This window comes from Lissotriton vulgaris, unplaced genomic scaffold, assembly GCF_964263255.1.
Source record: "Lissotriton vulgaris unplaced genomic scaffold, aLisVul1.2 SCAFFOLD_758, whole genome shotgun sequence".
Classification (NCBI taxonomy): domain Eukaryota; kingdom Metazoa; phylum Chordata; class Amphibia; order Caudata; family Salamandridae; genus Lissotriton; species Lissotriton vulgaris.
In genome coordinates, this window is record NW_028241353.1 from 893226 (window position 1) to 920690 (window position 27465).

General features: G+C 45.9%; 1 protein-coding gene across 1 annotated transcript in view; it reads left to right on the top strand.

Annotated features, from left to right (window-relative positions):
- Positions 1-26983, top strand: part of LOC147671313 (ras GTPase-activating protein nGAP-like) — a 541239-nt gene extending 514256 nt beyond the window's left edge. Inside the window, exons 5-6 of the mRNA XM_086948081.1 lie at positions 3254-3352; positions 26573-26983. Coding sequence (XP_086804207.1) covers positions 3254-3352; positions 26573-26983 — 510 coding nt within the window. The remainder of the gene's footprint in view (positions 1-3253; positions 3353-26572) is intronic.
- The last annotated feature ends 482 nt before the right edge of the window (positions 26984-27465 follow it).

Below are 27465 nucleotides of genomic sequence, written 5' to 3' on the forward strand. Positions count from 1 at the left end.
TGTAATATCTGAACAAGCAGGGGGGCACCATTTCGAGAACTGTCTCTGGAGTCACCGACCATCTGGAAGTTGCTACTCGCAAGGGACCTCAGCATTGTGGCCAATCACCTTCCGGGGGCCATGAACATTCAAGCAGACTCACTAAGGAGAGACTTCATAGAAGCGCACAATTGGGTGCTAAACAGCGAAGTCACGCAGGACATCTTCTGACAATGGGGATTGTCAGACATCGACCTCTTCGCAGACGCAGCCAACACCGAATGCCCCATCTTCGCGTCCAGGTTTCCCCAACCAGGATCACGAGGGAATGCCCTTTTGATAAACTGGTCTCAGACATTACTGTATGCCTTTCCACCACTTCCGCTGATCCCTGCAGTGATCAACAAATTTTACAGGACCAACACCAGAATGATCCTGATAGCTTCGGAGTGGCCGCGTCAGTGGTGGTACCCGGGCCTTCTACAATTATCCGAGGTGCCACAGCGGGCGTTGCCTTGCCGTCCAGACCTGTTGTCCAAAAACAAGGGTAGAGTGGTTCATCCCAATCTCTCATCCCTCAGATTGACAGCATGGGTCCTGAGGTCCTTCAATATGGACACTTAAACTTACCAGCGGATTGTATGACTATCCTAAAGAAAGCCAAGATGCCTTCCACCAGAAGATCCTATACTTTCAAATGGAAGCGGTTCTACTTGTGGTGCATGGACAATGCTCATGATCCGGTGCAGGGTCAAGAGCAGGTACTGTTGCCATACCTATTACGTTTGGCCAAGTCTGGTCTGCAGTTCTCTTCCATTAAAGTGCATCTAGCAGCCATCACTGCATACAGGAAGTCCCCTACACAGTTTCCTTTTTTCCAAATGCCAGTGGTTAAAGATTTCCTTTAAGGGATAAAAAGGGTTTACCCCCCAGTGAGATCTCCATCTCCTCTTTGATAGCTCAATATAGTCCTTAAGAAACGTATGGGCACTCCTTTTGAGCCGATTCACAAGGCTTCACTGCAGCATTTTTCATGGAAAACTGCCTTTTTAGTTGCCATCACTTCTGCCCGCAGGGTTAGTGAGATCCAGGCCTTGTGTTGTAGAGAGCCTTATTCTGTTTTTCATGCAAACAGGGTGGTTTTGAGAACCCACCTGAGTTTTCTACCTAAAATGGTCTCGGATTTCCACATCAATCAGACTATCACTCTTCCCACCTTTTTTCCCAATCCCACAACTCCTCCGGAGAGGTCCCTCCATTCTTTAGACCTCAAGAGGATACAGAAATTTTATCTAGACAAGCCAAGTCCTTGAGAAAGACGGACAGATTGTTTGTTAACTATGGTGCCATAAATATCGGTTTGGCAGCTTCTAAAAGATCCATTTCTAGATGGATAGTTTCTTGCATATCTTTGTCCTACCAACTAGCTAACAAGGCTATCCAGGGCAAACCTAAAGCACATTCTACCAGGGAGAAAAGCCTCTACCACAGCCCTCATTAGAAATGCTCCTATGACAGAAATTTGTAAAGCAGCTACTTGGCGCTCGGTTCATACTTTCACTCGCCATTACTGCTTGGATTCTGATACACAGGCGGATGCCCGAGTTAATCAAGCCTCCCTGAGAAATGTATTCGCTTGATGTTATGTTAAGATGCGCTGTTACCTATTTTTAAATACTGTTTGCTCGTCCGCGAAGTAGTAGGTATGGGCTTGCTACTCTATTCACTGCTTATGACTATTGATGAGTATCCCCTGGATGAGAAGGATTAGTTAATTACCTGTAATCCTAGTTCTCTTCCAGGGGTATACCCATCAAAGTCATAAGCAACCCTCCCGCCTTCCCGGACAAGCAGTAAAAGTACATTAATGTAGTGTTTGAATGTTATACTCAGGTTGCTACAAGTTAGTACATCGTAAAAAAGAACTGACCTGTCACCTGTGGTGCATGATGGGAGCGGAGGGGCTCCTCGAGGTCTTAAAGTGACGGTGTCCAGGTTGTTGCAAGCCTTAAAGGCAAGGTGCCAGTTTTTTAATGTACTGTGATGTTATTAATCTATGCAGCCTATGGGCCAACTGCCTGCTATTACCGGTTTACTTTCTGTAAATAAAGGTTTCTTGTATGACACTATTACAGAGTATTTTCTCTATTACAAGGTGTATGCAGGAGATTATTTTTGTACAAGAAAAACCTATGCACTTTTGGCATTTTGCCCTATTGGAACTATGTTAGGCTGCATATTTATGTATTTATGTACATGTATATATGTATGTTGCGGAAGTGCTAGGCACTTGTAGTCCCCAACATACACATATATATGTATATTTCTATATGCTCCGGGATCCCGCACGTGGGCGGGGATTATTCAGTCTTTATGACTTTGATGAGGATACCCCTGGAAGAGAAATAGAATTACAGGTAAGTAACTAATCCTTCTCTACCAGATGAGGTAATAACAATGGCAAGTAACTTGTTTGTCTCTGCAGATTTAGTGGCCATGCCAATGGAAAGTGTGCTATCTGTAAATGTCAGTGGACAACCACACCATTCTTTAGTTTTATATTTGTGACAGTGTGCTACAAAGAGCACTACCTGCTACATACTACACATCCATGCTACTCTCCTACTGAACGGGTCTGGCTACACCTTTTCTTTGTGTGACACTTGAATTTTTCACAATCCCTATTACTTGCGATGTAACATTGACGGCAGCGCCCCACTCTGAAGATTGCTACAGCATCGCTGGAATTGTGTTGTGTGTTCCTGTAGCTCATTTCTCAGGTGTGTATCTGTTACATCGGAGGTGTGTTTTCATGTTCCTGTAGCTCAAGTCTCAGGTGTGTATCTGTTACATCGGAGGTGTGTTTTCATATTCCTGTAGCTCATGTCTTGTCTTAGGTGTGTGTCAGTCTTTTCTTTCAGTCCCATCTATGTATCTCTTATACCAGAGCTCATGTCTCAGTCTGACATGCATGTCCTTCCTTACTTCAAATCTCACTTGTGTACATAACCTCATTTTACAGTTTCCATCCTGTACCTCTAGTATCAGGTGGTGTGTGTGGGTGTGACATGTGCTTAATGTGCGTTCGTCAGAGTGTGTGTCTTTGTGGTCTGTGTGTATAGTGTGTGGCCTCTGTGATATGTGCTTGTACATGGTGGCAGTATGTCGTTTGTGTGGTATGTGGGTAGTGTATGTTTGTATGTGACTGCATACATCTGGGTATGTGTTGTTTGTACACTATGCCATTTTAAACATGTGATTTCCCTCTCCTCAGGTCACCACTGCTTCGGGGACTAAATGTTTTGCTTGTCGATCGGCTGCGGAACGAGACAAGTGGATTGAGAATCTGAACAGAGCGGTGAAACCAAACAAGGTAAATCAAAAGCAATGCGTTGAACACTAAAGGCCCTGTTACATGACTGTCCAATCCATGCACAGCAAGAGCAGGAGCAGTAATCCTACCCAGAGCACATTTAATACACACAGGAAAACCAGGAGCTGTAATCCTACCCAGAGCATGTCTTTTGCACACAGGAAGACCAGGAGCAGTAATTCCAGCCAGAGCACGTTTAATACACCCAGGAAGACCAGGAGCAGTAATCCCACCCTGAACACGTTTAATACACAGAGAAGACCAGGAGCAGTAATCCCATCTAGCTCAAGTAAAATACACACAGTAAGACCAGGAGCAGTAATTCCACCCAGAGTACGTCTAATGCACACCGGAAGACCAGGAGCAATAATCCTACCCAGAACAAGTTTAATACAAACAGAAAGACCTAGAGCAGTAATGTCACCAGAGCACATTTGATGCACACAGGAAGACCAGGAGCAGTAATCCCACCCAGAAAAAGTTTAATACACACAGGAAGAACAGGAGCAGTAATCCCACCCAGATCACGTTTAGCGTACACAGGAAGACCAGGAGCACTTATCCTACCCAGAAGAGATTTAATACACGCAGGAAGACCTGGAGCAATAATCCCAACCAGGGCACGTCTAATGCACACAGGAAGACCAGGAGCAGTAATCCTATCCAGAACACATTTAATGCACACAGGAAGAACAGGATCAGTAATCCCACCCAGGACACCTTTAATGAACACAGGAAGACCAGGAGCAGATTTCCCACTCAGAGCACGTTTAATGCACACAGGAAGACGAGGTGCAGTAATCCCACCCAGAACAAGTTTAATATACACAGGAAGACCTGGAGCAATAATCCCACCCAGGGCACGTCTAATGCACAAAGGAAGACCAGGAGCAGTAATCCTACTCAAAACAAGTTTAATATATACAGGAAGACCAGGAGCAGTAATCCCACCCAGGGCACGTCTAATGCACAAAGGAAGACCAGGAGCAGTAATCCCACCCAGAACATAATACACACAGGAAGACCAAGAGCAGTAATCCCACCCAGAGCATGTTTATTGCACACAGGAAGACGAGGTGCAGTAATCCCACCCAGAACAAGTTTAATATACACAGGAAGACCTGGAGCAATAATCCCACCCAGGGCACGTCTAATGCACAAAGGAAGACCAGGAGCAGTAATCCTACTCAAAACAAGTTTAATATACACAGGAAGACCAGGAGCAGTAATCCCACCCAGGGCACGTCTAATGCACAAAGGAAGACCAGGAGCAGTAATCCCACCCAGAACAAGTTTAATGGACACAGGAAGACCAGGAGCAGTAATCCTATCCAGAACAAGTTTAATTCACACACAAAGACCAGGAGCAGTAATCCTACCCAGAGCACGTTTATTACACACAGGAAGACTAGGAGCAGTAATCCCACCCAGAGCACGTTTAACACACACTCGAAGAACAGGCGCAGATTTCCCACCCAGAGCAAGTTTAATGCACACAGGAAGACCAGGAGCAGTAATCCCACCCAGAGCACATTCAATACACAGAGGAAGACCAGAGGAGATTTCCCACCCAGAGCACGTTTAATGCGCACAGGAAGACCAGCAGCAGTAATCTCACTCAGAACAAGTTTAATACACACAGGAAGCCCAGGAGAAGTAATACCACCCAGAAAAGTTTTTATGCACACGGGAAGACCAGAAGCAGTAATCCCACCCAGAGCACATTTAATACACAGAGGAAGACCAGAGGAGATTTCCCACCCAGAGCACGTATAATGCACACAGGAAGACCAGGAGCAGTAATCTCACCCAGAGCAAGTTTAATGCACACAGGAAGACCAGGAGCAGTAATCTCACCCAGAACAGGTTTAATACATAAAGGAAGACCAGGAGCAGTAATCCCACCCAGAGCATGTTTAATGCACACAGGAAGACCTGGAGCAGTAATCCCACCCAGAACAAGTGTAATACACACAGGAAGACCAGGAGAAGTAATCCCACCCAGAACAAGTTTAATGCACAAAGGAAGACCAGGAGCAGTAATCCCACCCCATAGCGCATGTAATGCACACAGGAGGACCAGAAGCAGAAATCCTACCCAGAACAACTTTAATACACACAGGAAGAAAGGGAGCAGTAATCCTACCCAGAACAAGTTTAATACACACAGGAAGGCCAGGAGCAGTAATCCCACCCAGAGCACGTTTAACGCACACAGGAAGACCAGGAGCACTAATCCTACCCAGAAAAAGTTTAATACACGCAGGAAGACCAGGAGCAGTAATCCTACCCAGAACACATTTAATACACACAAGAAGAACAGGATCAGTAATCCCACCCAGAACACCTTTAATGAACACAGGAAGACCAGGAGCAGATTTCCTACTCAGAGCACGTTTAATGCACACAGGAAGACAAGGAGCAGTAATCCCACCCAGAACAAGTTTAATACACACAGGAAGACCAGGAGCAATAATCCTACTCAGAACAAGTTAAATACACGCAGGAAGACCAGGAGCAGTAATCCCACCTAGGGCACGTCTAATGCACACAGGAAGACCAGGCGCAGTAATCCCACCAAGAACAAGTTTAATGGATACAGGAAGACCAGGAGCAGTAATCCTACCCAGAGCACGTTTATGACACACAGGAAGAGTAGGAGCAGTAATCCCACCCAGAGCACGTTTAACACACAGTCGAAGAACAGGCGCAGATTCCCCACCTAGAGCAAGTTTAATGCACAGAGGAAGACCAGGAGCAGTAATCCCACAAAGAGCACATTTAATACACAGAGGAAGACCAGAGGAGATTTCCCACCCAGAGCACGTATAATGCACACAGGAAGACCAGGAGCAGTAATCTCCCCCAGAACATGTTTAATGCACACAGGAAGACCAGGAGCAGTAATATCACCCAGAACATAATACACACAGGAAGACCAAGAGCAGTAATCCCACCCAGAGCATGTTTATTGCACACAGGAAGACCTGGAGCAGTAATCCCACCCAGAACAAGTTTAATACACACAGGAAGACCAGGAGAAGTAATCTTACCCAGAACAAATTTAATGCACAAAGGAAGACCAGGAGCAGTAACCCCACCCCATAGCACATGTAATGCACACAGGAAGACCAGGAGCAGAAATCCTACCCAGAACAAGTTTAATACACACAGGAAGAAAAGGAGCAGTAATCCTACCCAGAACAAATTTAATACACACAGGAAGGCCAGGAGCAGAAATCCCACCCAGAGCACGTTTAATGCACACAGGAAGACCAGGAGCAGTAATCCGAATCAGACCACCTTTAATTCACACAGAAAGACCAGATGCAGTAATACCACCCAGTAAAAGTTGCATTCACACCAGCAGCCCAGGTGCAGTTAACCCACCCAGTGCAAGAATAATACACACAGGAATCAGGTGCAGTAATCCCACCCAGAGCAAGTTAAATGCACACAGGAAGACCAGGAGCAGTAATCCCAACGAGAGCAAGTTAAATGCACACAGGAAGACCAGAAGCAGTAATCCCATCCATATCATGTAAAATACACACAGGAAGACCAGGAGCAGTAATATCACCCAGAACATAATACACACAGGAAGACCAAGAGCAGTAATCCCACCCAGAGCATGTTTATTGCACACAGGAAGACCTGGAGCAGTAATCCCACCCAGAACAAGTTTAATACACACAGGAAGACCAGGAGAAGTAATCTCACCCAGAACAAATTTAATGCACAAAGGAAGACCAGGAGCAGTAACCCCACCCCATAGCACATGTAATGCACACAGGAAGACCAGGAGCAGAAATCCTACCCAGAACAAGTTTAATACACACAGGAAGAAAAGGAGCAGTAATCCTACCCAGAACAAATTTAATACACACAGGAAGGCCAGGAGCAGAAATCCCACCCAGAGCACGTTTAATGCACACAGGAAGACCAGGAGCAGTAATCCGAATCAGACCACCTTTAATTCACACAGAAAGACCAGATGCAGTAATACCACCCAGTAAAAGTTGCATTCACACCAGCAGCCCAGGTGCAGTTAACCCACCCAGTGCAAGAATAATACACACAGGAATCAGGTGCAGTAATCCCACCCAGAGCAAGTTAAATGCACACAGGAAGACCAGGAGCAGTAATCCCAACGAGAGCAAGTTAAATGCACACAGGAAGACCAGGAGCAGTAATCCCATCCATATCATGTAAAATACACACAGGAAGACCAGTGGCAGTATTCCCACCCAGAGCACGTTTAACCCCTTCGAAGCTAATGACGAGCTGGGCTCGTCATGGCGCTTACCTGCCGTGCGCGGATGACAAGGCCAGCTCGTCATGATTAATGGTTATTTTGGTACTTCAGCGCAGGACGGGAAAACGCCTAGCAGCCATGTGGTTAATGTGCACAAGAATACCAGGGGCAGGAATCCTACCCAGAGCAAGTTTAATGCACACAGGAAGACCAGGACCGGTAATCCTACCCAGAGCAATTTTAATCCACAGGGGAAGACCAGGACCAGTAATACCAATCAGACCAAGTTTAATACACACAGGAAGACCAGGTGCAGTAATACCAATCAGACCAAGTTTAATACACACGGGAAGACCTGGTGCAGTAATACCAATCAGTGCACGTATAATGCACACAGGAAGACCAGGAGCAGTAATCTCACCCAGAATAAGTTTAATGCACACAGGAAGACCAGGAGCAGTAATCTCACCCAGAACAGATTTAATACACACAGGAATACCAGGAGCAGTAATCCCACCCAGAGCATGTTTAATGCACACAGGAAGACCTGGAGCAGTAATCCCACCCAGAACAAGTTTAATACACACAGGAAGACCAGGAGAAGTAATCCCACCCAGAACAAGTTTAATGCACAAAGGAAGACCAGGAGCAGTAACCCCACCCCATAGCACATGTAATGCACACAGGAAGACCAGGAGCAGAAATCCTACCCAGAACAAGTATAATACTCACAGGAAGAAAAGAAGGACTAATCCTACGCAGAACAAGTTTAATACACACAGGAAGGCCAGGAGCAGTAATCCCACTCTGAGCACGTTTAATGCACACAGGAAGACCAGGAGCAGTAATCCGAATCAGACCACCTTTAATTCACACAGAAAGACCAGATGCAGTAATACCACCCAGATAAAGTTGCATTCACACCAGCAGCCCAGGTGCAGTTAACCCACCCAGTGCAAGAATAATACACACAGGAATCAGGTGCAGTAATCCCACCCAGAGCAAGTTAAATGCACACAGGAAGACCAGGAGCAGTAATCCCACCGAGAGCAAGTTAAATGCACACAGGAAGACCAGAAGCAGTAATCCCATTCAGAGCAAGTTAAATGCACACAGGAAGACCAGGAGCGTAATCTCACCCAGAATAAGTTTAATGCACACAGGAAGACCAGGAGCAGTAATCTCACCCAGAACAGATTTAATACACACAGGAATACCAGGAGCAGTAATCCCACCCAGAGCATGTTTAATGCACACAGGAAGACCTGGAGCAGTAATCCCACCCAGAACAAGTTTAATACACACAGGAAGACCAGGAGAAGTAATCCCACCCAGAACAAGTTTAATGCACAAAGGAAGACCAGGAGCAGTAACGCCACCCCATAGCACATGTAATGCACACAGGAAGACCAGGAGCAGAAATCCTACCCAGAACAAGTATAATACACACAGGAAGAAAAGAAGGACTAATCCTACGCAGAACAAGTTTAATACACACAGGAAGGCCAGGAGCAGTAATCCCACCCTGAGCACGTTTAATGCAAACAGGAAGACCAGGAGCAGTAATCCGAATCAGACCACCTTTAATTCACACAGAAAGACCAGATGCAGTAATACCACCCAGTAAAAGTTGCATTCACACCAGCAGCCCAGGTGCAGTTAACCCACCCAGTGCAAGAATAATACACACAGGAATCAGGTGCAGTAATCCCACCCAGAGCAAGTTAAATGCACACAGGAAGACCAGGAGCAGTAATCCCAACGAGAGCAAGTTAAATGCACACAGGAAGACCAGAAGCAGTAATCCCATCCATATCATGTAAAATACACACAGGAAGACCAGGAGCAGTAATATCACCCAGAACATAATACACACAGGAAGTCCAAGAGCAGTAATCCCACCCAGAGCATGTTTATTGCACACAGGAAGACCTGGAGCAGTAATCCCACCCAGAACAAGTTTAATACACACAGGAAGACCAGGAGAAGTAATCTCACCCAGAACAAATTTAATGCACAAAGGAAGACCAGGAGCAGTAACCCCACCCCATAGCACATGTAATGCACACAGGAAGACCAGAAGCAGAAATCCTACCCAGAACAAGTTTAATACACACAGGAAGAAAAGGAGCAGTAATCCTACCCAGAACAAATTTAATACACACAGGAAGGCCAGGAGCAGAAATCCCACCCAGAGCACGTTTAATGCACACAGGAAGACCAGGAGCAGTAATCCGAATCAGACCACCTTTAATTCACACAGAAAGACCAGATGCAGTAATACCACCCAGTAAAAGTTGCATTCACACCAGCAGCCCAGGTGCAGTTAACCCACCCAGTGCAAGAATAATACACACAGGAATCAGGTGCAGTAATCCCACCCAGAGCAAGTTAAATGCACACAGGAAGACCAGGAGCAGTAATCCCAACGAGAGCAAGTTAAATGCACACAGGAAGACCAGGAGCAGTAATCCCATCCATATCATGTAAAATACACACAGGAAGACCAGTGGCAGTATTCCCACCCAGAGCACGTTTAACCCCTTCGAAGCTAATGACGAGCTGGGCTCGTCATGGCGCTTACCTGCCGTGCGCGGATGACAAGGCCAGCTCGTCATGATTAATGGTTATTTTGGTACTTCAGCGCAGGACGGGAAAACGCCTAGCAGCCATGTGGTTAATGTGCACAAGAATACCAGGGGCAGGAATCCTACCCAGAGCAAGTTTAATGCACACAGGAAGACCAGGACCGGTAATCCTACCCAGAGCAATTTTAATCCACAGGGGAAGACCAGGACCAGTAATACCAATCAGACCAAGTTTAATACACACAGGAAGACCAGGTGCAGTAATACCAATCAGACCAAGTTTAATACACACGGGAAGACCTGGTGCAGTAATACCAATCAGTGCACGTATAATGCACACAGGAAGACCAGGAGCAGTAATCTCACCCAGAATAAGTTTAATGCACACAGGAAGACCAGGAGCAGTAATCTCACCCAGAACAGATTTAATACACACAGGAATACCAGGAGCAGTAATCCCACCCAGAGCATGTTTAATGCACACAGGAAGACCTGGAGCAGTAATCCCACCCAGAACAAGTTTAATACACACAGGAAGACCAGGAGAAGTAATCCCACCCAGAACAAGTTTAATGCACAAAGGAAGACCAGGAGCAGTAACCCCACCCCATAGCACATGTAATGCACACAGGAAGACCAGGAGCAGAAATCCTACCCAGAACAAGTATAATACTCACAGGAAGAAAAGAAGGACTAATCCTACGCAGAACAAGTTTAATACACACAGGAAGGCCAGGAGCAGTAATCCCACTCTGAGCACGTTTAATGCACACAGGAAGACCAGGAGCAGTAATCCGAATCAGACCACCTTTAATTCACACAGAAAGACCAGATGCAGTAATACCACCCAGATAAAGTTGCATTCACACCAGCAGCCCAGGTGCAGTAAACCCACCCAGTGCAAGAATAATACACACAGGAACCAGGTGCAGTAATCCCACCCAGAGCAAGTTAAATGCACACAGGAAGACCAGGAGCAGTAATCCCACCGAGAGCAAGTTAAATGCACACAGGAAGACCAGAAGCAGTAATCCCATTCAGAGCAAGTTAAATGCACACAGGAAGACCAGGAGCGTAATCTCACCCAGAATAAGTTTAATGCACACAGGAAGACCAGGAGCAGTAATCTCACCCAGAACAGATTTAATACACACAGGAATACCAGGAGCAGTAATCCCACCCAGAGCATGTTTAATGCACACAGGAAGACCTGGAGCAGTAATCCCACCCAGAACAAGTTTAATACACACAGGAAGACCAGGAGAAGTAATCCCACCCAGAACAAGTTTAATGCACAAAGGAAGACCAGGAGCAGTAACGCCACCCCATAGCACATGTAATGCACACAGGAAGACCAGGAGCAGAAATCCTACCCAGAACAAGTATAATACACACAGGAAGAAAAGAAGGACTAATCCTACGCAGAACAAGTTTAATACACACAGGAAGGCCAGGAGCAGTAATCCCACCCTGAGCACGTTTAATGCAAACAGGAAGACCAGGAGCAGTAATCCGAATCAGACCACCTTTAATTCACACAGAAAGACCAGATGCAGTAATACCACCCAGATAAAGTTGCATTCACACCAGCAGCCCAGATGCAGTAAACCCACCCAGTGCAAGAATAATACACACAGGAACCAGGTGCAGTAATCCCACCCAGAGCAAGTTAAATGCACACAGGAAGACCAGGAGCAGTAATCCCACCGAGTGCAAGTTAAATGCACACAGGAAGACCAGAAGCAGTAATCCCATTCAGAGCAAGTTAAATGCACACAGGAGGACCAGGAGCAGTAATCCCATCCATATCATGTAAAATACACACAGGAAGACCAGTGGCAGTATTCCCACCCAGAGCACGTTTAATGTACACAAGAAGACCAGGAGCAGTAATCCTACCCAGAACAAGTTTAATGCACACCGGAAGACCAGGAGCGGTAATCCTACCCAGAGCAATTTTAATCCACAGGGGAAGACCAGGAGCAGTAATACCAATCAGACCAAGTTTAATACACACAGGAATACCAGGTGCAGTAATACCAATCAGACCAAGTTTAATGCACACAGGAAGACCTGGAGCAGTAATCCCACCCAGAACAAGTTTAATCCACACGGGAAGACCAGGTGCAGTAATACCAATCAGACCAGGTTTAATACACACAGGAAGACCAGGTGTAGTAAAACCAGTCAGACCAAGTTTAATGTACACAGGAAGACCAGGAGCGGTAATCCTACCCAGAACAAGTTTAATCCACACGGAAAGACCAGGAGCAGTAATACCAATCAGACCAAATTTAATACACACAGGAAGACCAGGTGCAGTAATACCAATCAGAGCACATTTATTCCACACAGGAGCCGTAATCCTACCCAGAACAAGTTTAATACACAGAGGAAGGCCAGGAGCAGTAATCCGAATCAGACCACCTTTAATTCACACAGAAAAACGAGGTGCAGTAATCCCATCCAGAGCAAGTTAAATGCACACAGGAAGGCCAGGAGCAGTAATTCCACCCAGAGCAAGTTAAGTGCACACAGGAAGACCAGGAGCACTAATTCCATCCATATCAAGTAAAATACACACAGGAAGACCAGTGGCAGTATTCCCACCCAGAGCACGTTTAATGTACACAAGAAGTCCAGGAGCAGTAATCCTACCCAGAACAAGTTTAATGCACACAGGAAGACCAGGAGCAGCAATGCTACCCAGAACAGGTTTAATCCACGGGGGAAGGCCAGGAGCAGCAATGCTACCCAGAACAGGTTTAATCCGCAGGGGAAGACCAGGAGCAGTAATACCAATCAGACCAAGTTTAATACCCACTGGACGACCAGGTGCAGTAATACCAATCAGACCAAGTTTAATACACACTGGAAGACCTGGTGCAGTAATCCCACCCAGATTAATTTTAATGCACACAGGAAGACCAGGAGCTGTAATCCTACCCAGAACAGGTTTAATCCACACAGGAAGACCAGGAGCAGTAAAACCAATCAGACCAAGTTTAATCCACACGTGAAGACTAGGAGCAGTTATACCAACCAAACCAAGTTTAACACACAGGAAGACCAGGTGCAGTAATCCCACCCAGAGCACATTTAATACACACCGGAAAACCAGAAGCTGTAATCCTACCCAGAGCATGTCTTTTGCACACAGGAAGACCAGGAGCAGTAATCCCTCCCAGTGCACGTTTAATACACCCAGGAAGACCAGGAGCAGTAATCCTACCCAGAACAAGTTTAATGCACACAGGAAGACCAGGAGCGGTAATCCCACCCAGAGCACATTTAATGCACACAGGAATACCAGGAGCAGTAATCCTACCCAGAACAAGTTTAATGCACACAGGAAGACCAGGAGCAGTAATGCTACCCAGAACAGGTTTAATCCACAGGGGAAGACCAGGAGCAGTAATACCAATTTCTAATTTCTAATTTAAAACATTTATAAAGCGCAGCGTGCACCGAACGGTTTCTTGGCGCTAGTGGAGGGGATTGGCAACAGAGACGAAAGTGGAGCCCGGTATTAGAACCGGGGAAGGAGGATTACACAGGGAATGCCTGTTTAAAAAGAAACGTTTTTAGTTCCTTACGGAAGGATACATAGTGGGTAGACGCACGTAAGTGGTCTGGGAGGGAGTTCCAGAAAGTGGGGGCCAAGGTGGAAAAGTTGGACCCACCCCACTTTTTGCGTCTGAAGCGTGGGATTTGGAGGAGGGACTTGGAGGAGGAACGAAGTTGTCTAGAGGGAACGTATTCTGTTATTAGTGAGGAGATGAAAGCGGGTGCGGTGCCTTGACGAGCCTGGAACACCATGCAGGCGGTTTTGAACAGAGAACGTTCCTTGATCGGGAGCCAATGAAGCTCCCTGAGGAGGGGTGTAGAGTGGCGGTAGCGTGGGAGACCAAAAACCAGCCGGGCGGCTTGGTTTTGGACCACCTGTAGCCTCCTTAGACTGTATGCTGGTATGCCGTTGTAGAGGGCGTTGGCGTAATCCAGTCGTGATATGACTAAAGCGGCCATGATCATTTTGAGTGCCTGGGGGGAGAAGAAGCGAGCGACAGTGCGGATAGTTCGGAGGGTGAGGAAGCAGGAGGAGACTACGGAGCTGATTTGAGAGTGGAGGGTAAGCTGATTATTCATTTTAACCCCCAGTGTTTTGACCGTGGTAGAAGGAATGGGGGTAGGACCAAGTGTGGGGGGCCAGAAGAGAGAGTTCCAGGGACTGGAAGGACCTCCGGTAAGAACCAACTCGGTTTTGTCCGGATTAAACTTGAGATGGTTGTGGTTCATCCAGTCCCTGATAAATGTCATGGTGTGCTAGAAGCTGGAAACAGAGAGGGGAGAAGGGGATAGGTCAAATATGAGCTGGAGGTCATCCGCGTAGTTAAACACGGTGACCTCCAGCTGTTGAAGAGCGAAGATGAGGGTAAAGATTGAATAGTAGGGGGGACAAGGAAGAACCCTGGGGGACACCACACGTGACTGGGAGTGGGATGGTTGTGAAATCTCCGAGCCGGACCGCCTGAGTGCGGTCCCTCAGGAAGGAGGAAAGCCACACCAGGGCTGCTCCCTCAATTCCAGCCGCCTTGACACGGGACAGTAAGATGGTATGGTCTACCGTGTCAAATGCGGCCGAGAGATCGAGGAGTACCAGGGCCAATCAGACCAAGTTTAATACACACTGGAAGACCTGGTGCAGTAATCCTACCCAGATTAATTTTAATGCACACAGGAAGACCAGGAGCGGTAATCCCACCCAGAACAAGTTTAATACACACAGGAAGACCAGGAGAAGTAATCCCACCCAGAACAAGTTTAATGCACACAGGAAGACCAGGAGCAGAAATCCTACCCAGAACAAGTATAATACACACAGGAAGAAAATGAGCAGTAATCCTACCCAGAACAAGTTTAATACACACCGGAAGGCCAGGAGCAGTAATCCCACCAGAGCACGTTTAATGCACACAGGAAGACCAGGAGCAGTAATCCGAATCAGACCACCTTTAATTCACACAGAAAGACCAGATGCAGTAATACCACCCAGATAAAGTTGCATTCAAACCAGCAGCCCAGGTGCAGTAAACCCACCCAGTGCAAGAATAATACACACAGGAACCAGGTGCAGTAATCCCACCCAGAGCAAGTTAAATGCACACAGGAAGACCAGGAGCAGTAATCCCAACGAGAGCAAGTTAAATGCACACAGGAAGACCAGAAGCAGTAATTCCATCCAGAGCAAGTTCAATGCACACAGGAAGACCAGGAGCAGTAATCCCATCCATATTATGTAAAATACACACAGGAAGACCAGTGGCAGTATTCCCACCCAGAGCACGTTTAATGTACACAAGAATACCAGGGGCAGTAATCCTACCCAGAACAAGTTTAATGCACACAGGAAGACCAGGAGCGGTAATCCTACCCAGAACAATTTTAATCCACAGGGGAAGACCAGGAGCAGTAATACCAATCTGACCAAGTTTAATACACACAGGAAGACCAGGAGAAGTAATACCAATCAGACCAAGTTTAATACACACTGGAAGACCTGGTGCAGTAATCCCACCCAGATTAAGTTTAATACACACGGGAAGACCAGGAGCAGTAATACCAATAAGACCAAGTTTAATACCCACTGGACGACCAGGAGAAGTAATACCAATCAGACCAAGTTTAATACACACTGGAAGACCTGGTGCAGTAATCCCAAGCAGATTAATTTTAATGCACACAGGAAGACCAGGAGCGGTAATCCTACCCAGAACATGTTTAATCCACAGGGAAAGACGAGGAGCAGTAATACCAATCAGACCAAGTTTAATACACACAGGAAGACCAGGAGAAGTAATACCAATCAGACCAAGTTTAATACACACAGGAAGACCTGGAGCAGTAATCCCACCCAGAACAAGTTTAATCCACACGGGAAGACCAGGTGCAGTAATACCAATCAGACCAGGTTTAATACACACAGGAAGACCAGGTGTAGTAAAACCAGTCAGACCAAGTTTAATGTACACAGGAAGACCAGGAGCGGTAATCCTACCCAGAACAAGTTTAATCCACACGGGAAGACCAGGAGCAGTAATACCAATCAGACCAAATTTAATACACACAGGAAGACCAGGTGCAGTAATACCAATCAGAGCAAATTTATTCCACACAGGAGCCGTAATCCTACCCAGAACAAGTTTAATACACAGAGGAAGGCCAGGAGCAGTAATCCGAATCAGACCACCTTTAATTCACACAGAAAAACGAGGTGCAGTAATCCCATCCAGAGCAAGTTAAATGCACACAGGAAGGCCAGGAGCAGTAATTCAACCCAGAGCAAGTAAAATACACACAGGAAGACCAGTGGCAGTTTTCCCACCCAGAGCACGTTTAATGTACACAAGAAGACCAGGAGCAGTAATCCTACCCAGAACAAGTTTAATGCACACAGGAAGACCAGGAGCAGCAATGCTACCCAGAACAGGTTTAATCCACAGGGGAAGGCCAGGAGCAGCAATGCTACCCAGAACAGGTTTAATCCACATGGGAAGACCAGGAGCAGTAATACCAATCAGACCAAGTTTAATACCCACTGGACGACCAGGTGCAGTAATACCAATCAGACCAAGTTTAATACACACTGGAAGACCTGGTGCAGTAATCCCACCCAGATTAATTTTAATGCACACAGGCAGACCAGGAGCTGTAATCCTACCCAGAACAGGTTTAATCCACACAGGAAAACCAGGAGCAGTAAAACCAATCAGACCAAGTTTAATCCACACGTGAAGACTAGGAGCAGTTATACCAACCAAACCAAGTTTAACACACAGGAAGACCAGGAGCAGTAATCCCACCCAGAGCACATTTAATACACACAGGAAAACCAGAAGCTGTAATCCTACCCAGAGCATGTCTTTTGCACACAGGAAGACCAGGAGCAGTAATCCCACCCAGTGCACGTTTAATACACCCAGGAAGACCAGGAGCAGTAATCCTACCCAGAACAAGTTTAATGCACACAGGAAGACCAGGAGCGGTAATCCCACCCAGAGCACATTTAATGCACACAGGAATACCAGGAGCAGTATTCCTACCCAGAACAAGTTTAATGCACACAAGAAGACCAGGAGCAGTAATGCTACCCAGAACAGGTTTAATCCACAGGGGAAGACCAGGAGCAGTAATACCAATCAGACCAAGTTTAATACCAACTGGACGACTAGGTGCAGCAATACCAATCAGACCAAGTTTAATACACACTGGAAGACCTGGTGCAGTAATCCTACCCAGATTAATTTTAATGCACACAGGAAGACCAGGAGCGGTAATCCCACCCAGAACAAGTTTAATACACACAGGAAGACCAGGAGAAGTAATCCCAGCCAGAACAAGTTTAATGCACACAGGAAGACCAGGAGCAGAATTCCTACCCAGAACAAGTATAATACACACAGGAAGAAAATGAGCAGTAATCCTACCCAGAACAAGTTTAATACACACAGGAAGGCCAAGAGCAGTAATCCCACCAGAGCACGTTTAATGCACACAGGAAGACCAGGAGCAGTAATCCGAATCAGACCACCTTTAATTCACACAGAAAGACCAGATGCAGTAATACCACCCAGATAAAATTGCATTCACACCAGCAGCCCAGGTGCAGTAAACCCACCCAGAACAAGAATAATACACACAGGAACCAGGTGCAGTAATCCCACCCAGAGCAAGTTAAATGCACACAGGAAGACCAGGAGCAGTAATCCCAACGAGAGCAAGTTAAATGCACACAGGAAGACCAGAAGCAGTAATTCCATCCAGAGCAAGTTCAATGCACACAGGAAGACCAGGAGCAGTAATCCCATCCATATCATGTAAAATACACACAGGAAGACCAGTGGCAGTATTCCCACCCAGAGCACGTTTAATGTACACAAGAATACCAGGGGCAGTAATCCTACCCAGAACAAGTTTAATGCACACAGGAAGACCAGGAGCGGTAATCCTACCCAGAACAATTTTAATCCATAGGGGAAGACCAGGAGCAGTAATACCAATCCGACCAAGTTTAATACACACAGGAAGACCAGGAGAAGTAATACCAATCAGACCAAGTTTAATACACACTGGAAGACCTGGTGCAGTAATCCCACCCAGATTAAGTTTAATACACACGGGAAGACCAGGAGCAGTAATACCAATCAGACCAAGTTTAATACCCACTGGACGACCAGGTGCAGTAATACCAATCAGACCAAGTTTAATACACACTGGAAGACCTGGTGCAGTAATCCCACCCAGATTAATTTTAATGCACACAGGAAGACCAGGAGCGGTAATCCTACCCAGAACAGGGTTAATCCACAGGGAAAGACCAGGAGCAGTAATACCAATCAGACCAAGTTTAATACACACAGGAAGACCAGGTGCAGTAATACCAATCAGACCAAGTTTAATACACACAGAAAGACCAGGTGCAGTAACACCAATCACAGCAAGTTTAATCCACACGTGAAGACTAGGAGCAGTAATACCAATCAAACCAAGTTTAACACACAGGAAGACCAGGTGCAGTAATACCAATCAGGCCAAGTTTAATGCGCACAGGAAGACTAGGAGCAGTAATCCCACCTGGAGTGCGGTTAATGCACAAAGGAAGACCAGGAGCAGTAATCCCACCCAGAGTGCTTTTAATGCACACAGGATGACCAGGAGCAGTAATCCCACCCGGTTCAAGTAAAATACACACAGGAAGACCAGTAGCAGTAACTTCACCCAGAACAAGTTTAATACGCACGGGAAGACCAGGAGCAGGAACCGCATCCAGAGCACATTTAATGCACAGAGTAAGACCAGAAGCAGTAATCCCACCCAGAGCTTGTCTAGTGCACACAGGAAGAGTAGGTGCAGTAATCCCACCCAGAACAAGTTTAATGCACACAGGAAGAAAAGGAGCAGTAATCCTACCCGGAACAAGTGTAATACACACAGGAAGGCCAGGAGCAGTAATCCCACCCAGAGCACGTTTAATGCACACAGGAAGACCAGGGACAGTAATCCCACTGAGAAAAGGTTTCATTCACACCAGCAGCCCAGGTGCAGTAAACCAACCCAGAACAAATTTAATACACACAGGAAGACCAAGTGCAGTAATGCCACCCAGAGCAAGTTAAATACACAGAGGAAGACCAGGAGCAGTAATCCCACCCAGAGCATGTTTAATGCACACAGGAAGACCAGGAGCAGTAATCCTACCCAGAACAAGTTTAATGCACACAGGAAGACCAGGAGCAGTAATACCAATCAGACCATGTTTAAAACACACAGGAAGGCCAGGAGCAGTAATCCCACCAGAGCACGTTTAATGCACACAGGAAGACCAGGAGCAGTAATCCGAATCAGACCACCTTTAATTCACACAGAAAGACCAGATGCAGTAATACCACCCAGATAAAGTTGCATTCACACCAGCAGCCCAGGTGCAGTAAACCCACCCAGTGCAAGAATAATACACACAGGAACCAGGTGCAGTAATCCCACCCAGAGCAAGTTAAATGCACACAGGAAGACCAGAAGCAGTAATCCCATCCAGAGCAAGTTAAATGCACACAGGAAGACCAGGAGCAGTAATCCCATCCATATCATGTAAAATACACACAGGAAGACCAGTGGCAATATTCCCACCCAGAGCACGTTTAATGTATACAAGAATACCAGGGGCAGGAATCCTACCCAGAACAAGTTTAATGCACACAGGAAGACCAGGAGCGGTAATCCTACCCAGAACAATTTTAATCCACAGGGGAAGACCAGGAGCAGTAATAGCAATCAGACCAAGTTTAATACACACAGGAAGACCAGGAGAAGTAATACCAATCGGACCAAGTTTAATACACACTGGAAGACCTGGTGCAGTAATCCCACCCAGATTAAGTGTAATACACACAGGAAGACCAGGAGCAGTAATACCAATCAGACCAAGTTTAATACACACTGGAAGACCAGGTGCAGTAATACCAATCAGACCAAGTTTAATACACACTGGAAGACCTGGTGCAGTAATCCCACCCAGATTAATTTTAATGCACACAGGAAGACCAGGAGCGGTAATCCTACCCAGAACAGGTTTCATCCACACGGAAAGACCAGGAGCAGTAATACCAATCAGACCAAGTTTAATACACACAGGAAGACCAGGTGCAGTAATACCAATCAGACCAAGTTTAATACACACAGAAAGACCAGGTGCAGTAACACCAATCACAGCAAGTTTAATCCACACGTGAAGACTAGGAGCAGTAATACCAATCAAACCAAGTTTAACACACAGGAAGACCAGGTGCAGTAATACCAATCAGACCAAGTTTAATACACACTGGAAGACCTGGTGCAGTAATCCCACCCAGATTAAGTTTAATACACACGGGAAGACCAAGAGCAGTAATACCAATCAGACCAAGTTTAATACCCACTGGACGACCAGGTGCAGTAATACCAATCAGATCAAGTTTAATACAGACTGGAAGACCTGGTGCAGTAATCCCACCCAGATTAATTTTAATGCACACAGGAAGACCAGGAGCGGTAATTCTACCCAGAACAGGTTTAATCCGCACGGGAAGACCAGGAGCAGTAATACCAATCAGATCAAGTTTAATACACACAGAAAGACCAGGTGCAATAACGCCAATCACAGCAAGTTTAATCCACACGTGAAGACTAGGAGCAGTAATACCAAGCAGACCAATTACAATACACACTGGAAAGCCTGGTGCAGTAATATCAATCGGACTGAGTTTAATACTCACAGGCAGGAAGACCAGGTGCAGTAATACCAACCAGACCAAGTTAAATACTCGCTGGACGACCAGGAGCAGTAATACCAATCAGACCAAGTTTAATACACACTGGAAGACCTGGTGCAGTAATCCCACCCAGATTAACCGCATCGCTGCTGCAGTGATTTTTGCGCTGTGCGGCATTTTTAAAAATACCGCGTTACATGACGAGCTGAGGCACACGCCACCTGTGGCTGATGACGAGCTGAGCTCGTCATCAGCAGCGAAGGACAGGTTTAATCCGCACGGGAAGACCAGGAGCAGTAATACCAATCAGATCAAGTTTAATACACACAGAAAGACCGGGTTCAATAACACCAATCACAGCAAGTTTAACCCACACGTGAAGACTAGGAGCAGTAATACCAAGCAGACCAATTACAATACACACTGGAAAGCCTGGTGCAGTAATACCAATCGGACTGAGTTTAATACTCACAGGCAGGAAGACCAGGTGCAGTAATACCAACCAGACCAAGTTTAATACTCACTGGACGACCAGGAGCAGTAATACCAATCAGACCAAGTTTAATACACACTGGAAGACCTGGTGCAGTAATCCCACCCAGATTAACCGCATCGCTGCTGCGGTGATTTTTGCGCTGTGCGGCATTTTTAAAAATACTGCGTTACATGACGAGCTCAGCTCGTCATCAGCACACGCCACCCGTGGCTGATGACGAGCTGAGCTCGTCATCAGCAGCGAAGGAGTTAAGTTTAATACACACGGGAAGACCAGGAGCAGTAATACCAATCAGACCAAGTTTAATACCCACTGGACAACCAGGTGCAGTAATACCAATCAGACCAAGTTTAATACAGACTGGAAGACCTGGTGCAGTAATCTCACCCAGATTAATTTTAATGCACACAGGAAGACCAGGAGCGGTAATCCTACCCAGAACAGGTTTAATCCGCACGGGAAGACCAGGAGCAGTAATACCAATCAGACCAAGTTTAATACACACAGAAAGACCAGGTGCAATAACACCAATCACAGCAAGTTTAATCCACACGTGAAGACTAGGAGCAGTAATACCAAGCAGACCAATTACAATACACACTGGAAAGCCTGGTGCAGTAATACCAATCGGACTGAGTTTAATACTCACAGGCAGGAAGACCAGGTGCAGTAATACCAACCAGATAAAGTTTAATACACACAGGAAGACCAGGTGCAATAATACCAATTAGACCAAGTTTAATACGCACACGAAGACCAGGTGCAGTAATCCCACCCAGATAAAGTATAATATACACAGGAAGGCCAGGTGCAGTAATACCAATCAGATAAAGTTTAATACACACAGGAAGACCAGTTGCAGTAATACCAATCAGACCACGTTTAATACCCACAGGAAAACCAGGTGCAGTAATCCCACCCAGAGCACGTTTAATGCACAAAGGAAGACCAGGAGCAGTAACCCCACCCAGATAAAGTATAATACACACAGGAAGAACAGGTGCAGTAATCCCACCCAGATAAAGTATAATACACACAGGAAGACCAGGAGCAGTAATGCCACCCAGATAAAGTATAATACACACAGGAAGACCAGGTGCAGTAATCCCACCCAGATAAAGTATAATACCACAGGAAGACCAGGAGCAGTAATCCCACCCAGATAAAGTATAATACACACAGGAAGACCAGGTGCAGTAATACCTACTAGATATAGTGTAATAAACACAGGAAGACCAGGTGCAGTAATACCAATCATATAAAGTTTAATACCCACAGGAAAGCCAGGTGCAGTAATGCCACCCAGAGCACGTTTAATGCACAAAGGAAGACCAGGAGCAGTAACCCCAATCAGAGCAAGTTTAATACCCACAGGAATACCAGGTGTAGTAATACCAATCTGACCAAATGTAATACGCACAGGAAGACCAGGTGCAGTAATACAAATCAGACCAAGTTTAATACATACAGGAAGACCAGGTGCAGTAATACCAGAGGAGTTGGCCTAACGGTGGTCGACCTCAAATCTGGGGAACTGGGTTTGCCGCTGAACATCCTGTGAATCTGGGCAAATCACTTAATCTCCCTGTGCCTCAACAAAAATTAATGTGTGTCCTCGTGTAACGTAACTGGTGCTATGTAAAGCGCTCTGAAACCCGATTCGGGTCAAGTTTGCGCTATATAAAACTATGCAACAAAAAAAAAAAGACCAGGTGCAGTAATACCAATCAGACCAAGTTTAATACGCACAGGAAGACCAGGTGCAGTAATACAAGTCAGACCACGTTTAATAGACACAGGAAGACCAGGTGCAGTAATACCAGTCAGACCACATTTAATAGACACAGGAAGACCAGGTGCAGTAATACCAGTCAGACCACATTTAATAGACACAGGAAGACCAGGTGCAGTAATACCAATCAGACCAAGTTTAATACGCACAGGAAGACCAGGTGCAGTAATACCAGTCAGACCACGTTTAATAGACACAGGAAGACCAGGTGCCGCAATTCCACCCATAATCAAGTTTAATACACACAAAGAAAGACTGGGAACAGTAATCTCATCCAAACCAAATTTAAATCACACACCCAAGCACTGAGCGCAGTAACGTTACAGGCTTAATCCAGAGAGCTGTGATCTCACCAAGACCATTTCCTGCCTACACATGGGAGCACCGGCAACAATACTATCAGTCGAATGGCCTAAATGCTTTATGTACAGCTCAAGTTACATGTTGAAAATATATATATTTTTAATGGAATGATGAAAAAAACAATATCACCAGGAGCAGTAATGCCACTCAGACTATTCTCTATATGCACATGGGAACAGGGAGTAGTAATTTCATGAGTGTGTGGTCCTATTTGACCCATTCCATGAGAGGGCACTCAGCATGTATGGTATATCTTGTTCACATCCCTGTATTGCAGAGACATGCAAAGCAACAACCAGGGCATTGCTTGGCAGCAGTAAGCCTTTGGGCTGTAGCTATACCCTGGCTCCCCAACCCTATCAGGTCAGAGACAATCCTTGGTCCTTCATTCTGCCATTCCTTGTTAACACCAGTCGCTTGTGAAGAACCCCCACGATCCTCCCGTATTTTCCTTTTGTTCATGTTTCCATGCAGCCCTTATTGGTTCTTATTATAGCTTTTGTCCTGTGCTTAATGTCATATGCTGATAATATCCAGATAGTCCTGCATTCCGACAGACCTATCCAGGATTGGAATAGTTAACAACATGCTGAAGGTGATGATACTGTGATGAGATGGTGTCTCTGCCAAGTCCTGTCTCTAAGTTGGAAAACTTTGCCTCCATTCTTGACATGACCTACATTTGAGACATCATGAGAACTCCGCTGCATAAGGCTGTGTTCTGCAGATGAGAAACTCAAGAAGATCTTGCACCTCAACAATTTCAAGCTCATGCAGTCAGAGCTTAGATCTTGCCCAGAATGAGTTATGCAAATGCATTCTTACTGTCATTGACTTCAGAACCTATTAAAAAGCTCCAGATCACTCAAAACATGGCAGTAAGATTTTATTTTAATTTGTGAAATTTCGATCATGTCTGGGCGTCCCATTGCAGTTTGCATTGAGTGCTTGTGGTGCACGGAAAAGACCTGAAGGCCTTTCCCTTCTTTACAAGACAGCCGGCAGGTGATTTTCTTGCTGCCTGCCTTGTTGCCTGTGGTGCAGGGTACTGATGCAAGGTCCTATGGCCCCTATCATGAGATTGCCCTCGAGTGGAGGAGAATTCTGATCCACTGATTCTAATTTCAAATTAACTCAGTGCAATGTCAGTCCAAATTCTTATTCCAATCATGCAACTTCTTCTTGCAGGTCCAGCCAATACACATAATGATAAGGATTCGTGTAGATAGTATTTGGCGGCATTCTGCTTAATGTAGCAGGTCCCAATGGGGATACATTTACTCGACGCCTGCATTTTTATGGGATTTCACTATCCAGAAAAGGGTCACTTAAAGATACAAGAAAAATACATTTTCTAATCCTTGATGTAGTCCCTATTTGGGATGAAATGCGTTGATTGGGCTGCTGTTGGATTTTGTAAAGAATAAGTTTGTTTTGAAATATTATGCCTTGGCTCCTGCATTATATTAAAATCTATGAGAAGAATCTCTGTGTAGTATTGATCACTACATCAAGCCAAATTTGAAATAATACTTACTTGGCTTCCCAAGCAATTTATGTTTATTGGCTGGACCTGAAACAAGAAGTTGCTTGATTGGAATAAGAATTTGGACTGACCTTGCATTGATTTAGTTTAAATTTAGTTTGAAATGGTCTTTCTGGACAATCTGAACATTTCCTTTTTACGTATATTTGTTCATTTGAATTTATGGTTTCCGAGCAATAGAATCATTAGAAGGTTGAGTGCGATTGTATTTATAGTACGGAAATAGCGCTTGTGCGGCCTGGGAGAGTCAATACTGCTCTAGTTGGATGTATTCGCTTAAGGAGAGAGCTCAGAATAACCAGATTTTTTAGTTCCCCACAGAAAGTGATGAAAGAGGAGCAGCATTGCAGATATTCCGGGAGCGCCTTCCAGTGCTTAGTTCTCAGGAGAGCGACGGAGCGTCTGCCCTTCAGGGAACACCTAACTCTAGGAACTGTAAAGAGAGATTGATTGCTAGAGTGAAGAGCACGGGGCGTAGGAGGGAGAGGGCCAGAGTGGGCGTAGATTTTGTGCGTATAGCAGAGTGCCTTGAAAGTGATACGCCTCTCCACAGTAAGCCAGTGGAGACTGTGAAGATGACCAGACGCTGAGGAATATTTAGGCATTCAGAACAGGAGCCTATCAGCAGAGTTATGGATCACCTGAAGGTACCTGACCTGACCAAGGACTTGTTGGCTTCTAAGTACAAGATGCTCCCATAATCTAACCTGGACAGAATTGAAGCCTGGATGACAGTTATTTGAGCGATGAAAGGCAGTATCCATAGGATCTTTCTAAGCCACTTCATAGAAGCAAAGGACGAGGAGACAACCTTGGCTGCCTGAGCCTTCAGGGACAGGGTGGAGTATAGCCAAAAGCTGAGGTTCTCCAGTATTAAGGTGTCTTTCATAGATTCACATGCCTGATTCATTCCCCCTCGTCGGAGTGGGAGTCCCACGGTACATAAAAAAGCAATAATATGCAATAATATCCTTAGAAAAAACTTGGTAATACCAACCAGGAAGTAAAGTAACCCAAGCTACAAGAGTAAAAACTTCCACACTCTTGACTATCCTAGTCATTTTGTATAGTCCAAACTGCAACCAATCAGACGACAGCACCCACCAGAATGTTCTCCCCAGAGGCTCAGGCTCTCAGATTTTCTACCGCACGTCGTGTGAAGGGAGTCTCCCTGAGCTCTGCTCAGTTCTTCTCAAAATTTTCAGGATTTCTTGGTTTTAGGACGTCTTCCTCAAAGAAATTATTATTCAGGCCTTGTGAATCTAGTGGTAAGCTCCGGCTTTTCTCAGAAGATCACCACAAATAATGCATCTACTGCCTGTATCCGTATCATCAAGTGAAGGACTGCAAGATATGCAGGACCTTCCCTCAAAAGGCCCTCAGGGACAGAGAGGGCCACTTACTTCTGTGGCTGCAGAACCTCAAGGACCAGGACAATCCAGTGTCTGAGGTAGGCAGTATTGCCTCTGGGTCTACTGTGGCCTCTGGGAAGAGAGCTGTTGAGGAGGTGTTATCTTCTCCTGGGGCCAAGGTTGTGAAGAGACAGCAACCTTCTAAGGGGTCAGAGAGGCCTTCCACTTCTAAGGCTACTCCTCCTGTCAAGAGCAAACCTTTGCCTTCCACGCCCCCGAGAAGAGCGATCAAGATTTTGCCTCCTAAACCAACTTCTGAGAAGATTTTACCTCAGAAGAAGACCCCGTCATCGACGGCACCGTCGACGACCCCTTCGTCGACAAAGATCTCCGTTGACACAACGTCTACATCAACGGTATCTCTCATCACCTAAACCTGAAAAGATCATGTCGTCGGCAACATCACCGTTGACGCTGGTCTATGTCTCAGTGAAACCTAACTCGTCAACGAGAGAAACTACATCTGCCACCGTCGGCGCACCGCCGATGACTAAGTCCAAGAAAACTTCGTCGACGGCCGCTCCATCGTCGTCGACGACCTCCTCATAGTCAACGAGCTCATCAACGAAAACTACATTGTCGACGGCCAAATCGTCGACGAAGACTTCATCGTCGATGAAGATTTCATCGTCGACGAAACCCTCCTCGTCGTCGAAGGCAACCTTATCGACGACTACGCCCTTGTCGGCGTTATCTTCAGGACTTATTCCTTCGTTGACGAGCCCATCGACGGCTCTTCCGTCGACTCCAAAATTGTCTACATGTACACAAATTCAGGTCTGGTTACCATCTACGGCTTTAACTTCTACGCCGTCTATGGCGAAGCCTTCCTTGCTACAATGGCGCGGTTCTAGGT